At 48.3% G+C, this 20,429-nt stretch overlaps 1 protein-coding gene across 2 annotated transcripts in view; it reads left to right on the top strand.

Moving 5' to 3' along the window:
* The window catches only part of Scml4 (Scm polycomb group protein like 4), a 93,881-nt gene extending 79,693 nt beyond the window's left edge, over window positions 1-14,188 (top strand). For both annotated transcript variants that reach the window (NM_001415016.1, XM_063279174.1), the window contains 2 exon segments: window positions 7,795-7,940; window positions 9,913-14,188. In NM_001415016.1, the coding sequence (NP_001401945.1) occupies window positions 7,795-7,940; window positions 9,913-10,038 (272 nt within the window). In that variant the 3' untranslated portion in view covers window positions 10,039-14,188.
* The last annotated feature ends 6,241 nt before the right edge of the window (window positions 14,189-20,429 follow it).

The following is a 20,429-nucleotide window of genomic DNA, read 5'->3' on the forward strand; positions in this document are numbered from 1 at the left end:
CAATGACAAATTAGTTTGAGTCCAAAGTGGGTGTTCCACCTCAATTTGGGGACCCTTGCTCTGTCCCTCTTGTGTCTCCATCATGCCTGTCTGTCTTTACGCCCCACATCTAGGGGACAGGAGTGGGGATGGCACTATGATGCCCAGGAAGAGATGGGCATAGGTATCGATCACAATCTATTGGCAAGGCTGGATCATTCAGTCCCACTTAACTGGGAAGGAGTCCAGCTCTTTCCCTAGAAGAGAATTTTGCGTGGTGGATGATTCATTCATCCATGACTCGAGCTCCCTGGAGAGAGCAGAAGAGACACAAGTGCTTCTGTGCTGCTCGTTAGGTCCTCCTGTCTCCCTCCCAAGGGAAACATAATCCATGGAAGTGTTCAGAGGACAGAGGATTCTAGGAATATGGTGGCGGCCATTCTGACAGACGCTTTACACCAGGTGTGTCCAATCTGCAGCCTTTGGACTACCTGTAATCCAGAGTGGCATGGATTTAGTACAGCACATGCCATATGCCATCATAGCGCCATGTCAAAGGATCAGACACCCCTGCTTCACGACGCCATCGGCAAGCTTCTCATTAATGGATTAGCAGCCATAGAATGGAGTGGATAACTTCATGGATGCTGCAGCTTGGAATTCTGGATTAGCTGTTTCCTGGCTGCCTGGCCCTTTCCAAGTCCTGGCTTCTCTGTGCTTCTGTTTCCTTCCCCGAGAAGTTGAAGTTGTAGTACCAGCAAACCATGGGGAAGGTTAAATGAGTTCATATATATAGTTAGTAGGAAACCTATGGCGTATAGTAAGCGGTTAATAAATGCTAATGCCGTAGACCATAGTCTATCTCTACAGCAGGAAGTGCTGATGGAGACTCCAGGCCAGAGTCAGGGATTCCTCAGCTCGCTCCTCTGACTCTGCCCGCTGGGCTGCTTGTGTGCACTTTGGCAAAACATAGCTCTGCTCTAGGCGTGGATCCCTTTTCCAGTGGCAGTCACAGATCACTCCCGTGAGCTGTTTTGTATAAGCCAACACCCTCCACACACGTCCCCCAAACAGCTTCACCCATCCCAGTAGGGCCTCCACTTGCCAAGGGTGGAAGGGTCCGCAGAGACCCCTTGAAGGAGACATGACTCTGAAAGGCATAGAAATGAAATTATTCACTCCTTATAGCTTCAGGAACTCTTCAGTGTAAGCATTCCATAGACCATGTCTCTGCGGGGAGCTAAGGGGGGAAAATGCTGTATCTCTCCTCAGACAGACAGAGGGCTGTACCTCTCCTCAGACAGACAGAGGGCTGTACCTCTCCTCAGACAGACAGAGGGCTGTACCTCTCCTCAGACAGACAGAGGGCTGTACCTCTCCTCAGACAGACAGAGGGCTGTACCTCTCCTCAGACAGACAGAGGGCTGTATCTCTCCTCAGACAGACAGAAGGCTATATCTCTCCTCAGACAGACAGAGGGCTGTACCTCTGCTTAGACAGAGGGCTGTATCTCTCCTCAGACAGACAGAAGGCTGTATCTCTCCTCAGACAGACAGAAGGTTGTACCTCTGCTCAGACAGACAGAGGGCTTTACCTCTCCTCAGACAGACAGAGGGCTGTACCTCTGCTCAGACAGAAGGTTGTGCCTCTGCTCAGATGGAGGGTTGTATCTCTGAAAGAACTTCCCATTTCTGTTACACCTCCTTTTCTAGAATTTAGTCACATGGCTACTGGCTGCAAGGGAAACTAGGAAATGCGGTTTTAATTCCAAGCAGAAATCGGGGACCCCGTTTTAAAGAAATGGGGGAAGAGATGTTCTGGAAGCAACCAATAGTCTGAACAACCTTTCTTTGTTAAGAATGCTTGTGTTCTCCAATTCCTCCACCCCCACCCTGACCCTAAGTCTGCTGTGGTAGGGGAACCATGACTTCAATTTTGTGAGGGTCTCATTTATATTCGAATCCCTGACAGTCAAGCGAGGCTGTGTCATTTAGCGAGCACCAATTATGGACGGCTTTCTGCTATTTACCATAAGCTGTAATGTATTGCTTTGAGACGCGTTGCTATACATTTCTAGCTAACGGGGGGGGGGGGCAAGCAAGAGGCCTGCCAGTTGTTTCGCCAAGCTGACTTGGCTGACCCTGTCCAAACCACTCCAGGGTCTCTGGTCTGTGTTCGCAGGGTTTCTTGGGGCTTCTTTCTGGTGTGGAAGGGGATGGAGAAGAGTGTGAGAGTGACAGGAATCCAGCCCCACTGTGACTCCTTATCAAGGTCTCTTCACACTAGCTGTTCTTGAAACCAATCTGTCCAGCTACCGGTCGTTAGAGACCGTGGTGACTCACGTGCTGAACTGAGTGGTGTGACAGAAGCCTTCCAGCCAGCCTGCAGCTCCTTGCTGTTGTCCTTCTCGCTCCCCACCCCCACCCCACCCAGGCCTCTATCAAAATCTTCCTGTTCTCAGAGGACTGTTTGAGCTGCCTCTGAAAGTGTACCCCAGGAGAGAACCACTTGCACCCAGAAACTGTTTCTCTTTAGTGTGCTTGACCCAACTCATAAGTCCTGGAAGAAACCTAGAAATGAATTTTTCTCCCTATGTACTAATCACAACGGTTTAAAACCACAGAGTCTAGAAACCTACACCAGGCTGCAGACAGGAGGGGAGTGGGTGAGAATGTGCACAGTTCTCAGCTGCCTTTTCCTCCGGTGTGAATCCTTACCCCACCTTCCTGCTGCCCTGACAGTGCGAGGGCTGGTTCCTCTGGCTGCCAGCTCTCTGGGCTGCAGCACGGGATGCAAGTGGTTCCCTGGGGTTTGCTCATGTTCAGGTGAATATTCAGGAGGGGGTTTCTCATCTGAGATACACTCAGCCAGAGCTCTGGAAGGCTGCAAAAAGGTTTCCGAGAACAAAGCTTCCAGCACCCGCTATAGAATTCCCAACCACAGGCATCTACAAGATGTAGAAGCAAAAGCAAAACAAACCTGACATTGTTGTTACAGCTCAAAAGTTTCCTATGGGCTGGGGTTGGCTTCATGGGCTGTGGGAAGAGACGATTCTGCTAGAGAAAGCAAGAGGAGTGGGGACTCATGAGGGCTGGGATCTCTAGAGGCAAAAGGGCTTCCTTGTTATAGGGAGAAGGGAGAGGGGGCTGGGATGATCCTGGAAAGCATAGTGAATGCATTTAGGGCCCATGTCAGGCAGGTGGAGCTCCGGTTATAGTGATTGTAAATCCCACATTTCTGACCAAGGGAGTGAGCCACCAGGGGTGGTGAGATTTAGGGAGCTAAAACTACTGGATGTGTATTGCATGCCATAGAAGAATACCGCCTAGCTTTGGGGCTAACCTCTACCTCTTTATCCTGATTGATCCTTGATGCCCAAAATGGCAGAAGGTTTTACTAGTAGACAACTAAGAGACTGTGCTGTTCTGGCCTGCAGATGTCCGCTGACCAGCTAGGCAGGGGCTCTTCCTAGATAGGGGCTCTTCTCAGGTCTGAGGATGGTGCTGTGAACAAAACAGAAGGATCCTATTCCAGAGAAACCTCAGCACGTTATTGTGATTACTGTTGGGGGTGGAAAAGTGTGGCCAATGGGACAGTGCTGGAAGGGGAGGGGCTGTGGGACAGTGCTGGAAGGGGAGGGGCTGTGGGACAGTGCTGGAAGGGGAGGGGCTGTGGGACAGTGTTGGAAGGGGAGGGGCTGTGGGACAGTGCTGGAAGGGGAGGGGCTGCAGGACAGTGTTGGAAGGGGAGGGGCTGCAGGACAGTGCTGGAAGGGGAGGGGCTGTGGGACAGTGTTGGAAGGGGAGGGGCTGGGGCTTTGGGCCACCTCGTCCTTGGAGTCAGGAAAGGCTTCAGTGTGATGGAACCTACTGAAATGAGACTTGACACTTGAGCCTTTTGAAGGACCAGTGTCTAGAGGCTCCTGGTGGAGCGGGTGGTTGCTAACAGTGTCAGTTTCTGGCTGAGAAGGAACGCAGCCCAACCTGGCCTGCTGGTCCCTAAGGACATCTTCTGTCCTGTTGGTAGGTCAGCTTATCTTGAAGGATTAATAAAACAAAACAAACAGACAAAAATTCTGATTAAAATCTAAGGAAGGATCAGACTTTCTCCTCTCTGGTCTCTGTTGCCTTGTAGTATCTTAAAAGCCAGAACTGAAAGAATGTAAAACAATAGTGTCTCAAATCACCTGATTCTGCCTAGATGGTGGGCTAGCCTGGGCACCTCACACTCTACATAGCCTTGGATATACACCTGAGGCTTTCAGAAGTATCACTTATTGACAGCAGTCTGCTGTGTATTGGGTCACGTAGTGCCTGAGGTTGGAGGGAAGACAGAAACACACACAGAGACAGACACATAGACTGTACTCTGGAGAAGTGTAGAGTGTTGTGCAGCTGCGGGAGGTAGGGATTTCTGACTCCTGGCTCACCCTGGTTCACCACTCCCTTGTTCCACTCTCCCACTCTGTCAGCTAAAGTTTCCCCTGAATTATGAATGAGCAAAAGGCTATTATGTGTGTGCTCGTGGGGATGTGTAAGACGAAAAGAGATCTGCAGATGTGGTACGATCGCCGCGCTTCAGAAGGCTCCGGTGGGATTGCTTTTCAGCACCGAGTCTGTCGGTGGTCTATTTTTCTGCTCACCGTGGATTCAGAGCAACGGGATTTAATTACGCACCCATTCACCACCGGGTCTCACTTTTCACAGCTCAACAGCGCACAGGGAGGGACAGAGCTAGAGAAGGCTTTGCACACTCTGTCTGCACAGGGGCAAGATTTGTTCAATCCGTCCAATCTTGTTACCTGTCACATCTGCCTGCTGCAGCCCCTTCCTGTGCCGGACTGGACCCATCTGTCTTCCTGACACCGCCCCTAGCGCCTGGCTGGAGGAAGGAGGCAGTGGTGTGTTGATTTTTCTGTGAGCCATAGAATTGCACCAGCTTTGCAAACCCAGTGCCGGAAAGTTCCATTTTCCTTCTCTGGAGTTGAATTTATGTGCTTTGAATGAGGGGGGACCGCAGAGGTGTGACTTAACCTACCTGCTATCCTGCCTTGTATGACTGAAAGGCACCTCAGAAACATCCCTGAGCCAGCCTGACTGTTTTCCCATCATCCTGAAAAAGGGAAATGCCCACAGCCAGCACCAAGTCCCAAGCACGGAGAGCACTTGCCTCAGAGATGACCAGGAGCCCTCTGTTCTGCTGTAGACGGTGTCTCCTATTTGTGACCTCGCTCAAAGGACTGCAGGACTTGGGGCAGGATCTTATCAGTGGGCCAGACTTCCCCTCCTTCCTGCCAAGTATAGGAAATTAGATTTGACCTCTGCTCTCATCACCGCAGAATCATTCTTGGACTAAAGACTTCCCCCTGACATCTGGACATCTATTACCACGCTGATTAACAGCCGTGCTCCTGTGGGCGGGCCCTGAAGACAGATGGGATTTCTGGGCTTCTTCAGCTCCACGTTGAGTGCAGATGTCTTTAAATGGAGTAAAAAAAAAAAAATCATCTTTCACTAGCGGGCATCCATGTTCCAAGGGTTCGAGGGAGCATTAACAGTTTCTCAGCGAGAAGCCTGGTGCCACACCACCTCATGGGACCCTTCCATGTCCAAAAAGGAAAAGTTAGGGGAAAACAAGACAGAACTCAAACAAAATCTGGCTGTCCACCAGGACAAATTCAGAAATGAATCTTGCTCTCTCGGTGCAAGAGCACCGGGAGCTTCTCAGGCATATCATAAGTGGGAAGGGAAGCACAGAAGAAAGCTATTTTAAGACTTGGGGAAGGCTGACAAGCGCTGGTCTAAGCTCCTAGAATCATCCTGTAGGGCAGTCGCTATTTGCTCAGAATCTTGGCCTTTGTCTAGCCAGGAAATAGCAGCAAGGATCACTCACACACAGCTAGCCTCTTTCTACTGAGCGTATTGATCCCTCTCCCACCCATCAGATCCATGCTTCAAGTCTAGTTAGTCTTTGCTCAGCTGTGGAGGGGTTGAGGTAATATACGACCCTTGTAATGAGGGGGCTTGGTCTGCATTGCTCACCAAACACCTCTCCCAAGACTAAGCCAGGGAAAGGGCTTGGTACACGATCGTGAAGTGAACATAGGATTTATAATCTAAAGTACAGAAATGTATGCAAGTGACTGCACTGCAAAGGAGAATGTGGGAAGCCTTCTGGGAGAAGGATAGACAAAGGTCAGATGGACAGTCAGGAGGTAGCAAGGAGGACGGCCGCTGTGTTCACGAAGGGGTCTGATAGCCCCGGGGCTGGCATGCACTTGTGTTGATGTTCTCTCAAGACCTGGATCAAAGTCATGATGTCTTCCTGCCTCAAGATCCATGCCACAGGTGTGCCCTCCATTCCTGGATTGTAGTTCATTCCACATACAGTCAAGTTGACAACTGAGAACAGCCATCACAAGCAGTATGCCCAGATGATTGTACAGGGAGCCTCTTTCACTCTATAGAGCACCCGTGGTGGGTTGACCAGAAGGCCCAATGCTAGCTCACTTCAGTACCTATGGCTAGAGAATGCCACCATGATCTAAGACATGTTGCAGTCAAATGACAAGCAGAGGAAGCTCCAGGATTTGTCTCTAGGACCCCTGGCCCAAAGTCCTTTCTCTCTATCTAAGAAGGAAAGGTATGGAAACCATAATACAGCCATTGACTTGAAGGCACAGTGCCCAGGCAAGGGTTACTCAGAGAGACCGTGAGTGTGAGAAGTTTACAGACAGAGCTTGGTCTCAGGACAGCCTGAGGCAGTGGCAATTATATGGTAGATAGAAAAGAGCAGAAGCAAAGAGACTCACGGGGAAAATCATTGCAGGGTACACTGCAGGTACATTCCTGACTTTCCCCATTTTTATGAACAAATGCTTGACAGCAAGCAACTGAAGGGGTAACTCATTTCTCAACTGAGGTTCCTTATTTCGAAATGATTCTAGCATATGCTGAATCCACATAAAACTAGCCAGCACACTAACGTTCTCCACCTGTACCTCATTCAGTCTGAGACCCCATCCTCTGGGGTAGTACTGCCCATTCAGGGTGGGCCATCCCTTCTCTCTGAAAAAGCTCCCCAGAGGTGTGCCTCCTTGGTGATTCTAAGTGTAGTCACGTTGACAGGACAATCAGCCATAATACTAGTGTCATGAGATTCAGCATGGATGGCAGGGGAAAGGGCCAGCAGGAAAGGTACCCTCCCAAGGACTCCTATGAGCCTAATGCTGGGGACAAGGGACACGTATTAAAGTAACACCATCTTCTAAGAGCAGACAAGACATGGACAGACCCTTCCAGTGCTGCTGGAGGTATAAACAGTAGATTAGCCATTGTGCAATGTCCAAAAGTGAACCACCTCTGTTCTGCCACACTGCCATCATCAGAGGACACAGGAAGGGCCCAGTATTGCTTTGCCCCACAGGCTGCAGAGGCCCACTTTGCTTACCACTCAGCTCACCAGCCCCAGGTACCAATAGCTGTCTATTGCAGGCTCTAGACCACAAACACAGAACTGAACCAAAGGTCTGGGGAACTTTAGCTAGGTTTTTGAACCAGAATTTCAAGTTGTGAAGGATGAGAGCTCTCCCAAACTTTCCTTTCATGGACAGACAGCACAGCACAGCCCTTTGCTCCTCACTGACCAGCCACTCACAGCATCTACCTGTCACAGAGACACTTGGTCCTACCGTGGACTTCAGAGCACTAAGGACTCCTTCTGGGCAAGCATGGGGTGGGTAAACCCAGTAGGCAGCACCAAATGGGCACTGAGTTTCAATGGTTCATGGTCTCCTCCTCTGCTTACTCCCTCCAGCCCCGAGCCCATCTCCAGAGATACAGGATACCAGGAGGCCAAGCAGCAGGAATCCTTCTACCTGGACCGTGGAGGACGTGGTCCGGTTTGTGAAAGATGCAGACCCTCAGGCCCTGGGGCCTCATGTGGAGCTCTTCAGAAAGCATGTATGAAAGTCGTGGGTCTGAAGGGAGGGCCGGGGAAGGGGATGCATGGAAGGAGAGAGGAGTTCAGGATCCTCCAAATGCTGGTGATCTAGGCTAAGCTCTAGCCGTGCCCTTAAGTGAGCCAGAGGCAACCATAGGCCTGTCAGGGCAAAGCAACCACCAGATTTGTGTTTTGAAGAGACACATCTCTTTTCTGTTCTCTTTTGGGCCTTGCCTGCTTTTCTGCCAATCCATCCACCCCTCCATCTGTCCATCCATCATCCATCCATCTGTCCATTCCTCCACCCATCCTTTATCCATCCACCTATTCGCCCACCTGTCTATCCATCCATCCACCAATTCACCTATCTATCCACTCACCCACCTGTCTGTCCATCCATCCATCTGTCCACCTGTCCATCCAGTCATCATCCACTTACCCACCCATCCGTCTGTTCATCCAACCATCCATCTAACCACCAATCCACAAATCTATCCACTCACTCATCTGTCTGTCCATCCATCCATCTATCCATCCACCTGTTCATCGACCATCCATCTGTCCATCCATCCACCCACCTGTGCATTCAACAGTCATCTATAGCACCCCTGCAATTTGCCAGGCAAACTGTGATCCAGTGGTTCTCAACCTTCCTAAAGCACAACCCCTTAATACAGTCCCTCATGTTGTGGTCACTACCAATCATAAAATTTTTTAAATTTTTTATTAGATATATTTCTTTACTTACATTTCAAATGTTATTGCCCTTCCTGGTTTCCTGTCCATAAGCCCCTATTCCCTCCCCTCCCACTCCCCCATACAGGTATTCCCCCCATACATCCCCCTTACTGCACCCTCCCCATATTCCCCTGCACTAGGGGTCCAACCTTGGCAGGACCAAGGGCTTCCCCTTTCCCTGATGCCCCAACAAGGCTATTCTTTGCTACATACCCAGTTGGAGCCCTAGGTTAGTCCATGTATACTCTTTGGGTAGTGGTTTAGTCCCTGGAAGCTCTGGTTGGTTGGCTTTGTCGTTCTTATGGGGTTGCAAGCTCCTTTAGCTCTTTCAATCCTTCCTCTAATCCTCCCCAAGAGGGTCCTGTTCTCAGTTCGGTGAATAAAATTATTTTTGTTGCTACTTTATAAACTAATTTTGCTCCTATTATGAATCATAATGTCAATATCAGTGTTTTCTGGTGGTGACCCCTGAGAAAGGATCATTCAATCCCATAAAGGGGTCACGGCCCTCAAGTTAGAACCACTGGCTTAGAGGGTTAAATGAGAAAATACACATAAACACGTTACACGAAGCCTCACTCAGATACGCAGCCTTCATATAAATGTTATGATCATTTAGGCACTTCTGAAATAGACAAAGATGGTAAGTAGGGCGAAAGGTAAGAATTGCTATGTTACTTGCCCAGCTTACTGTATCAGTTCGGGATTGGTAGTATAACACATTGCTACATATCGGGGCTTTTAGACAATGGACAGACATCACTTACCTTTATTTCTGTGGTCTGGAGCCTAAATGGGTCTCAGTGGACTAAGATCCAGGTGTGAGAGGGATACATTGTTGCCTGGGTAATTCAGGGGCAATCTGCTTGTCTAGCTCTCCCATTTCACGGCCCTCTTTAAAGCCAGGAGCATCAGTCCTGGCCCTCCTCAGGCTGACCTGTCTGTGGCTCTCTCTTTACTTGGATGACATCTATCCCACATGAGATAGGAGGACTCTAAGTGAAGCTCTGTCTGCTTCAATCAGAAGAAGGCAGGAATCCAAAAGGTACAAGGTAGCGAATGAGTTCCAGGAGGGGCCAGGAAGAGGAGGGCATTATAGTTGCTTGCTTCAGTTGTACCCAAGTGCTTTCCCAGAGCTAGGAGTGTGTGCTCTCTGATCTATTCACCTGCCCGTAAAGTGCCCTGTGAGCGCCCCCAGACCTTAGCCCCCCATCTGACTACTCTGACTGTCCTTTGGCTTTTCCTTCCCTCCAGGAGATTGATGGCAATGCCTTGTTGTTGCTAAGGAGTGACATGATCATGAAATACCTGGGACTGAAGCTGGGCCCCGCGCTGAAACTCTGCTATCACATTGACAAGCTGAAGCAAGCTAAGTTCTGAAGTCCTTACGAGCTGGAAACGAAACCCCAGATCTCAAGGTTCTGTCTGCCAGAGCAGCAGTCGGCCAACGTCACGGGCTGACAGCCCCAAAGACTGGGTCTTTTTTATAAAACGTGTGCATCCTTGCCTTTTCTAACACACCAAGTGGTCCCTTTCAGAGACTCACATGTGTGTGCGCTGGGCTTGTCAGAAAGATCACAGAAAGCCTATTACATTGAATGTTCTGACATGTTGGTCACTCTTTACGGGTGCTATTTGTGCCATGACAGAGTGAATAACTGAATGTTGTCACCCAAGAAGAGTCCTGGGGAGTCTTAAGAAGGACCCTGTAGGGGCTGGGGATTTAGCTCAGTGGTAGAGCACTTACCTAGGAAGCGCAAGGCCCTGGGTTCGGTCCCCAGCTCCGAAAAAAAGAACCAAAAAAAAAAAAAAAAAAAAAGAAGGACCCTGTCCCTGCAGAGGCTGTGGGGATGCTGTCCCGGGAGGTAGTGGCAACCTCTCCCTGTTCCGGGGACGGTGGCAATCCCTCCCTGTTCTGGGAACTGAGCGTCACTGGACTCAGCTCTGGAAGTTGTCTTCTCATGACTGCCTCGCCTTGCACTATCTGGAAAACTTGAATTTTTGTTGCTTTTTTTTTTTTTTTTTTTTTTTTGTCTGTTCGTTTGTTTTTGTTTTTCTCTGTCAAAGAGAAAGAGGAAAGGATATTTTCCGGGCTCTAGCTACTGAAGTACTTCGTTGCTCCACCAGAGGGCAGACTGCTAATGAGCTTTCAGGATGTACAGACTGCATGGCTGGGGTAGGGTGTTTATAAGCAAGATCTAGGCTGCACAGGGACAGGGGACGAATTCCACACTCAGCACCCCAGGTTGCCAGTTGGGAAGAAATCGTGCTCCATCAGGGTCCAACTCATATCCATTCCTTACTGACCGACTTGTACAAATTCAGAAGCAACCATCTGCCTAAACAAAGACCTGGTGACCCTTCCCTCCCAGAGTCTCACTGAGGCTCCAATGGGACGACGTGCTGAAGAATCTTGGTGACACTTAGCTATGGGTGTTTCTTGGGAAAAATGGGGGTGGGGGTGGGGTGGGAACTGTCTGAGCAAAGTTTGAAATGGTACATGCTGATTTCTAGTTACATGACCGCACTCTGTAGCTGGGTCTGCGGCTAATTTTTCTAGTCTTCAACAAATACGTGGACATGTTTTTATTGGGTTTAATTCAATTTACAAATAGGTTTCTACTCTTCACTGTGAAATAATGGGAAAAAATTGATTTTCTACCCTTTGCAGCTGTGTCCAGAGGAGGGGGGATGGGGCCATGGTTTCCTCGGCAGAAGGGTGACCTCTTTGATGCTATTCTTTATGGAATCCTTCCCCCACTCCCTTTGTTTATTCTCGATGAATAGAGAACTCATGGGCACATCCTTTTCCATAAGGCACATCTGGGGAAGGTGAGGGTTAAGGGTAACCCTGGCTGTCCCATGACAATGGTATGAGTTTTAAAAAGGTTTCTTCCCCCAGGTTGCAGTCGGAGCATGGTCTAGCTGGCAAGGGTAGCCAGACGTCCTGGTCTCTAACAAGACAGACGTAGTCTCTTGGACAGATCTACCCATTGTACCAATCAGTTAGAATTTAGGTGAAGAACACGGGACACATTCCATGCTGTGCTATAAGGGCCCCCTTTGATGTTCCCTGTTTGTGGGAGTATGACCCTGTAAGGTCTGTGTTACGTATACACCAGTGGTTGGGTTTAAGTACGACAGAGAAGGAGAAAAAAATGTCCCAAAGCTTCCCGCTGAATGGAACTTGATCAGGTTGTGGATGAGCCGGATGTCTGTTATTTTTAGCACGAGGCAGAAATGACCTTGAAATAGACCTTGGAGAGACTCTTCAAAATGTTAAAGCAATGAGCAGACTCTACCTTGAAGAAGATTGTTAATGCTGGGTGCTCGATGCTGTTCTGAAGTTAGATCCTTGTCTCAAAAAGCACCAGACAATTCCCATGTACAGAGTTGCTGGGGGGAAAGCATCGAGATTAGAAAAGTCGCTTCTCGAAAGCATTTGCCCCTCAAAAGCGTTTGCCCCTCCCTGTAGGCTCATGGTGCGGCTTCCAGGGACACAGGCTCCTGAATGACTAGCAGTATTGAGCTTGCCAAACGCCCTGCCTAAACTGACCCATGTCTCACTGGTGCCCCAAATTAAAATAAGGCCGAACAAGTCAGGGGAGGCCTCAAGCAGTTTTTGAAAGAGAGCTAGGTTCAAGTCTGTGGAAGAACTGGAGCTCTGTCCCCAGACATGATGTCTTATTTCACATGAAGCCTTAAATTAGCTCAATTGTAGGATTCCAGACATTTAAGGTTTGGCCAAACAAAACAAAACAAAGCACCAGGAAGCAATCTCATTAGTCTGGGAACGAAGGCTGACATATCACAGAAGACCCGGCGAAACCAATTCTTCTTGCCCGTTTTCTCATGGAATCTAATTAGTTGACCAAATCACTGTAGCAATACTGTAAGTATAATTAATTTCCATCCCTCTCAAAAATCTTGTCAGACAGCGCAACTAAGTAGCTTCTCAAATGTAGAACATGCAAGGCTATTTCCTCTGAGCAGACCTTCAGGGGTCAGGCCATCCGGGTTACCCTGGCCCGAATGAGAGAGACTTAAACTCATATCTGACGGTTCACACACTCGCTGTGTCTGCCGCACAGCTTGGCCTCAGGTTGTGGTGGGTAATGATCACATTTTGCATAATTCCAAATTAAAGAGTGTGGGTGCCCGTGCTCCGAACATTTCCAATTACACTTGGAAACACTTGGTGGGGGGATCAAGGGACAATTCAGTGGCCTAAAGCATTTTAAATGTTTTATGAAACACATTATTCCTGTTGTGAAGATTTTAAATAAAAGGTGTGGCCTGTGTGTGTCTCTGTGTGTGCCTGTGTGTGTGTGTCTATGTCTCTGTGTATCTATGTGTGTCTCTGTGAGTGTCTGTGTCTGTATCTATGTGTGTCTATGTGTGTGTGTGTCTGTGCCTGTCTGTGTGTGCCTTTCCCTGTCTGTGCCTTTGTGTGTGTATGTGTTTGTGTGTGTATGTGTATGGTATATGTGTGTCTGTGTATCTGTGTGTCTCTGTGTATGTCTGTCTGTGTCTGTGTGTGTGCCTGTGTGTGTGTATGTCTGTGTATGTGTCTGTCTGTGTGTGTCTGTGTGTGTATATGTGTATGTGTCTATGTGTGAGTATGTGTGTCTATGTGTATATATATATGTGTGTGTGTGTCTGTGTGTGTGTGAGTGTGTGTCTGTGTGTATATGTGTCTGTGTGAGTGTGTGTCTGTGTGTGTGAGTGTGTGTCTGTGTGTATATATGTGTGTGTCTCTGTGTATGTGAGTGTGTATATGTGTGTGTCTGTGTGTGTGTGTATATATATGTGTGTTTGTGCCTGTGTGTGAGTGTGTGTCTGTGTGTGTATATATGTGTGTGTGAGTGTGTGTCTGTGTGTGTATATATGTGTGTGTGTGTCTGTGTGTGTATATGTGTGTATGTGAGTCTCCTACACTGGAGTTGGAAAATCTAAGAAGTGGCGGGAGTATAGCCGCTATTGCATGTTCTTAAATATCTTTCCAGCTTGGTAACAAACGTGGAGGCACTACACAGTCTAATCTTCCTACCAGCTGTTACTTGTAGGCGTCCCCTCTTACTGTAGCACGGCCTGTCCTGGGACAGCTAGGTAACCAGAACAGTTCTGGGGCCTGGGTTCGGCTGAGTGGAAATGCCAGACCTGAGGACCTGGATATCTGAGAAAGGCGTACTGGGGAGTCCTGGCCAGGAGCAGCTGCCTAAGGGTTTCGGTTATGTCTGCCCGGGAGGACACAGGCCTGTTATTTCTCTTCCACAAGATTGTCATTTCTTTCCCCTTTCAGAAGAAATAAAAGAGCAGAGAACACCTCAGAAAAAACTGTGTTCAGAATTGAAAACTTGGGAAGGGAGGCTGGGCTGAGAGGTTGAGAAACAAACAGAACATACAGAATTATACATTTCTTAGGAAAATAGTGCAATACCATGTGTGCTCACTGCCCCTGCTCACGACACAGCCACAACCCAATGATGTCACAGAATACTTCTTTAAATTAAAATGGTTTAAATTAAAACACTTTTTGTATATTCTTTTAGGAGGGTTTTGTTGAATCTGAAGGAAACTGGAAACACCCAATATTCTATTTGAACATAGGCATCATCAGAAAGCCTTGAAGGACATTCTGATCTCTCCCTGAGAACTATTCTGGAGAGAGACTACCTGGAGAGGTAGCCCAATGCATCAGCTATGGGATGTGCCCTCAGAAGGTTCCCTTTCCTACTTTCCCCAGTAGAGCCAGGCACATCTTGTTAAGAGGAGAAGCGCCAAAAAAATCCAACGCGGCTTTTTTTTTTTTTTTTTTTTGACATGAACACACTAAGAGCGGAATCTCGGCTCGGCTTTTGTGTTGCCACACGATTTTATTCTGTCCCATGAGAGGGGCAGACCAAGAACCCTGAGGGGAATCCAGCAGATCGTCAGATGTCCAGAGGCACAAGCATTCCCTCCTCCATATTGCCAAGTTAGTAATGTCTGCCCAGGAGCGCCGCCCTGACCCTGCGGCGCTAAGGATGCTGGGACCTCCGCCCCCTCGTGCCTTTCCCTCCAAGGTTTAGTTAGCTCCACCCCACGTGATTCCTTCACGGACAATTGGAAGCTGGGTTTTGGGGAATCTAGTATTGACTTGAAAGAGGATCACTCCTATTTACAGCCACCGGTTAAAGATTACGGCAACACGTCTGCTAACAATTTACTTTGTGTAATTTTGTTCTAATGCTAATAAGCAACAGCCGGGACACTTCCTGTGGTAACTTCCTCTGTGGTTACGGTGCAGTCAGCACACAAGACTGTACCAAGTGCTGCACTTGACCACACGCCGGCCTGGAGACGCTGCGCTGGGAAGCCAGCTGTACGTTTTCCCAAGCTGTGCCCCCGACCAACACGCTAAACCAACATGCTACCCTGAGACGCTAAACTGCCTACCTGGGGCTTCTTGGCACACTTAGCAAGACATCATATCCCAGGATGGCTGCTAGTGGGACCAGGAGTTGATGCTGTGGCACAGGATGGCAGAACAGGAAGATGACAAATACCAGGGCGAAGGGGCTTGGCGGTGATCGAATCACGATTCTCGATACTGTGGGGGCAGCAGCAGCTCTACGCCTAAACATATCCATGAACCACCCGGACTTGCTCTGTCACTTTCTGGACCCTGTGGTCTGAGCCGCGGTGCTAAGGCAGAAAAGCAGTCTACCAGCGGGACCTGCTCTGGAAAAAAAAAAAACCCACAACTTGCTTCTTCAAATGGCTCACTGTGAAAGGAGACACTCGGTCATTTTCCAGCAGTCATGTGCTATCCAAGGCTACTTTCATCGGAAATGAAGCAGCCTCAAGTCGGGGGATGTCTCTGCCTCCCCACCCAGGGGTGCACTGCCTTCCCTAAGGTCCTGCAAAGTGTCTCTGCTTGGTTTCTTCCCATCAAAGGGAGTTCCCTCCCTGAGAAGCTGGCTTATCTCTCTGTTGGACAGCGCTGGTTGTGAGAAAGCTTCCTTCTCAGGGAGACCCAGATGTCTGTGAATCAGATACGAATATTCAAGGTGCAGCCAATTCTGAAATCTTTGTCTGTTTAATAGAGTTTATCCACGAAGAAGCCAAATCTATACCACAAAAACCTTGGCTAGTTGATCTCAACAATAAGCCCCCTTTCTTTGTGATAGGAGAATGGACACCATGTAAGAGTCGTACCCAAAGGCTGCAGTTAGGTTTCCATTGCTAGGACAAACACCATGAAAGAACAGTGTTTGGGCTTGAATGTGCTTGGCCGTGGGAAGTGGCGCCATTAGGAGGCGTGGTCTTGTTTGAGTAGGTGTGGCCTTGTTGGAGGAAGTCCATCACTGTGGGGGTGGGCTTTGTGGTCCTATGCCCAAGCTCCACCCAGTGAGGAAGGGAGACAGACCCACCTCCTAGCTGCCTGTAGAATACACGGATGAAGATGTAGAACTCTCAGCTCCTCCTGCACCACCATGTCTGCCTGCACACTGCCATGCTTCCCACCATGACGGTGAGGGACTGAACCTCTTAAACTGTAAGCCAGCCCCAATTGGTCATGGTGTCGCTTCACAGCAATGAAATCCTAACAAAGGCAAGCAATTTGGGGAAGAAAGGGTTTGGTTTGGTTTGGTTTTTCATTTCCACATTACATTCTATCATCAAGGGAAGTCAGGGTGAGAACTTAAACTGGGCAGGAGCTGATAAGAAGAAAGGCTGCCTACTGACTTGCTTTTGCACAGCCTGCTTTTTCATATACTCAGAGACCACCTGCCCAGGACTGGCACCACCTACAACGGGATGGGCCCTCCTGCAGCGATCACTGAGAAAACGTACTACAGATTTTCCTTCAGGTCAACTTTATGTTGCTGAAGCCCTAGCTATCCTGAAACTCAGTTTGTAGACCAGGCTGGCCTGGAACTCACAGAGGTCCTGCCTTTGATTACTGAGTGCTGGGATTCAAGGCATTCACTACCATGCCTGGCTATTAATTAATTAATATCTGTGTATGGGTATTTTACCTGTACACAGAAGAGGGCTTCAAATCCCGTGGGACGGTAGTTACAGATGGTTGCGAGCCGTCATGTGGGTGCTGGGAATCGAGCTCAGGAGCTCTGAAAGAGCAGCCCGTGCTCTCAACTGCTGAGTATCTCTCTCTCTGCCCTCTCTCCGGGCCCATCTTATGGAAAGAGTCTCTCAGTTGAAAGTCCTTCCCAAATGATTCTAGCTTGTGTCCAGTTGACATAAAACCAGTGTTTCACTTGGATAAGATTGCCCCACCTCTGTAGGCTTAAATATTTGAATACTTGGTCGTGAGTGGCACTATTTGAAAGGATTAGGAGAGGGGTTGGGGATTTAGCTCAGTGGTAGAGCACTTGCCTAGCAAGCGGAAGGCCCTGGGTTCGGTCCCCAGCTCCGAAAAAAAGAAAAAAGAAAAAAAAAAAAAAAAAGAAAAGAAAGGATTAGGAGGCGTGGCCTTTTTGGAGTAGGCGTGACCTTGTTGAATGCCTAAACTAAAACTGGGCATGATAGCATGCCTTTAATCCAGCACTCAGGAGGCAGAGGCAGGAGGATCCTGGGAGTTCAAGCCCAGCCTAGTTTACAAATCAAATTCCAGGACAGCCAGGGCTAAACAAAGAAAACCTGTCTCATAACAACAACAACAACAACAACAAGCCAAAGTCAGGTCCATTGTCTCAGTCTCTACCTGCTGCCTGCCAATCCGGGTGTAGAACTCTTAGATCCTGTCCTGCACCATGTCTGCCTGCAGGCTGCCATGCTTCCTGCTATGATGATAATGGACTGAACCCCTGAAACTGTAAGCCAGTCGCAGTCACATGCTTTCCTTTACAAAACTTGTCATGGTCATCGTATCTCTTGCAACAATAGAACGGTGACTAAGGCAACTAACCGGCAAGGACACCGGACATGTCATTATCTTCCAATTCATCAGGCCTGTCAGTCAGAAAAAGAATAATGAAAAAATTGGTAAGTCTCACCAAAATGCTGCATTCACGTAAGCAGCCACGTTGTTCATGCTTAGGAGATCACATGCTTCATTAACTGTGGAGAAGACACTCAGAGATGGTGAGGCCCTGTATCTGTGATACAAGGAACTAAGGATGCTTTATTTTGATCAAGAACAAACAAGTAAGTCTGTAATTTATAACAGGAAAGGAAGCAGTCTGCTGCTACCAGCAAGGCACCTTGTTAAGTACTAGACCTGCTTTCTTATTCCCTCCCAAACAGGACTAGATTTTGTGTTTAAGGTTTAACACAGAAGAGGAAACAGAGACCATTTGTCGGGAAAAGAGAAACGTTCCTAAGCTCATGGAAGGGCTGGTGAGCAGGCCTCGCCTTGTGTTCCAAAGCTTAGATTGTTCTCTCAGCTTCTACTGAGAGCAGAAGCGCCATTGAGACGGGCTCACAGAAGGGATCCAAGCCTTCGCTCGTTCTAAGGCTCAGCCTGCTCTAATACCCACCCTTCTGCCTTAAGGCCTCAAGCTCTGACTGGCTTTATGCGTCATGGCAAGAATTAAAGAACAAGAGCTGATTGTTTTCAGGGTTACTGTGTAACCTGAAAAAAAAATACATACATATATATATACATACATACATATATATATACATATATATATATATATATATATATATATGGAGAGAGAGAGAGAGAGAGAGAGAGAGAGAGAGAGAGAATATCTGGCTGCTTAGCTCAGGCTGGCCTTGGGCTCACAGTCTGACCTCTGCACCCCTTTCCCCCATGCCGAGATTTTGGGCATATGTCACCCTGCACAGCTACAGCCTTACTTTGTAAACACCTTCTCTTTCTCAACCCACGATGCCTCTTCAAAACGAGAGCCAGAGTTTTTCTGCTGGTCGAGTTCTCCATTGGGAAAATCTCTCTCTTCACTCTTCGCACAGACACTCCTGCGGAAGTAGGTAGAAGAGAAACTCCGCCTACCCTTTTCTGTTCTCACTCGCCTTCTCCCTTGAGAACAGGTTCAAAATAATAAGGGCTCCCCTAAACCCCCTAACTCCTTGCCCACCCATACACATGTAAGTCGTTATTGGGGAGCCTCGAAAGTACAATCATGTGACTGATTATTTGGCAAAATCAAAATACCCAAAAGAGTGTTTCACCTTGAAAGAAATCACTTGAAAAGCCTAGGCAAGTGTTCCCCAGATGCTGCATTGCTCAGTACATTTCTTTGGAGCTGGTCTTTAAAAGGATAGGTCACATTCTTCCGAGAGTTGCCGAAGTCCTTTATTGTCACTCATAGCGATACAGAGGCACTGGATGGTGTCTGATGATGCAGGAGATACCAAATTGATGTCTAAAATTCTGTGTTTCCGTTCATGATAGGCTGAGTTTTTCTAGTGTGTTTCCTTACTTGGTACGAATGGTTTGAACAGCAACAGCTGTTGATTCGCTCCTTGACACGACAGCCTTTTCCTTGTGTTTTTATTTGCCAATTGTTGGGTTGGGGTAGAAGCTGAGAAAACTCACCTCAGAGACCGAAGCTTAAAAATGAAAGCTTTTCTGTGCACGCAGGGAGGTGGCCAGTTTGGGATCTGAATGAACTTCGTCTCTGAAGGAAGATTACACACCACTTTTATAGGATGGGAACAGAAATCGGGGAGGAGCAGGGTGGCCTGTTGCATTGACGAATCATACGTTGACACAAGGGGTTAAGCAAAGACGTTAGCATTGCTGGCTGGGCCTTATCCGGGTCGCCTAGCTTCAGGGTCCTTGAGTCGGCTTTTGTGGTCAGGTGCCCTCCTGGACTCTGGGATTGAGAATGAAGAGGGAATCAAGGGGCAGGCAAACGGCATGTAGTCAATTATGTCAAGACAGGCAGCGCATTCACGACGTGTGCGCCTTAGTTTAGCTAAGGGATAGGAACATCCGCCCTCTTCGCACCCTGTACTGGTAAAGGGAAGCATGGAGCGCACGAAGAAGCAGGGCAGGAGTTGGCTCCCGGGCCAGGGAACCAGGGCCACTTTTGGCCCTGCCGGCAGGTGGAAGGAACTTGTTCCGGTGATGACTGGACTCAGGAAACCGTCTCCTAATACAATTTGTAGTGAGAATCCTGGAATTGGTTCCTTAAAACAAACAAACAAATAAACCAGAAATATTATAAGAATGCCTTTTTTTTTTTTTTAATCCCAGATGTGGGGATGACCCGGGACTGCTTTGAAGCAGCTGAGCGTGATTTGCCTCGTGCTCTAGCAGAGGCACAGTTTTGCCAACTGCAGATAGTTTCTGCTAGTGTGTGACCTTTGGAATTCTGGGAAATTTTCAGAGGGTATATAAATACTAGAGACCGGATAGTGAGACCATGGTTGTTGGTTTTTCAGGGGTGGGGGGGGTGTCTTAGTTAGGGTTTTATTGCTGTGAACAAACACCATGACCACGGCATCTCTTACAAAGGACAACGTTTAATTGGGGCTGACTTACAGGTTCAGAGGTTCAGTCCATTATCATCAAGGTGGGAGCATGGCAGCACCCAGGCAGGCCTGGTGCAGGAGGAGCTGAGTTCTACATCTTCACCTGAAGGCTGCCAGGAGAAGACTGACTTCCAGGTAGCTAGGATGAGGGTCTTAAAGCCCACACCCACAGTGACACGCCTCCTCCAACAGGGCCACACCTTGTAATAGTACCATTTTCTGTGTAGAGCACACACAAACCATCACAGGGGTTTCAGTTTGTTTGTAGTCCTACTCAAAAAAGAAACAAAAGGAAACAAATTAGATTCAGGGACCGCCTA

This window comes from Rattus norvegicus, chromosome 20 (genome assembly GCF_036323735.1).
Source record: "Rattus norvegicus strain BN/NHsdMcwi chromosome 20, GRCr8, whole genome shotgun sequence".
NCBI lineage: Eukaryota > Metazoa > Chordata > Mammalia > Rodentia > Muridae > Rattus > Rattus norvegicus.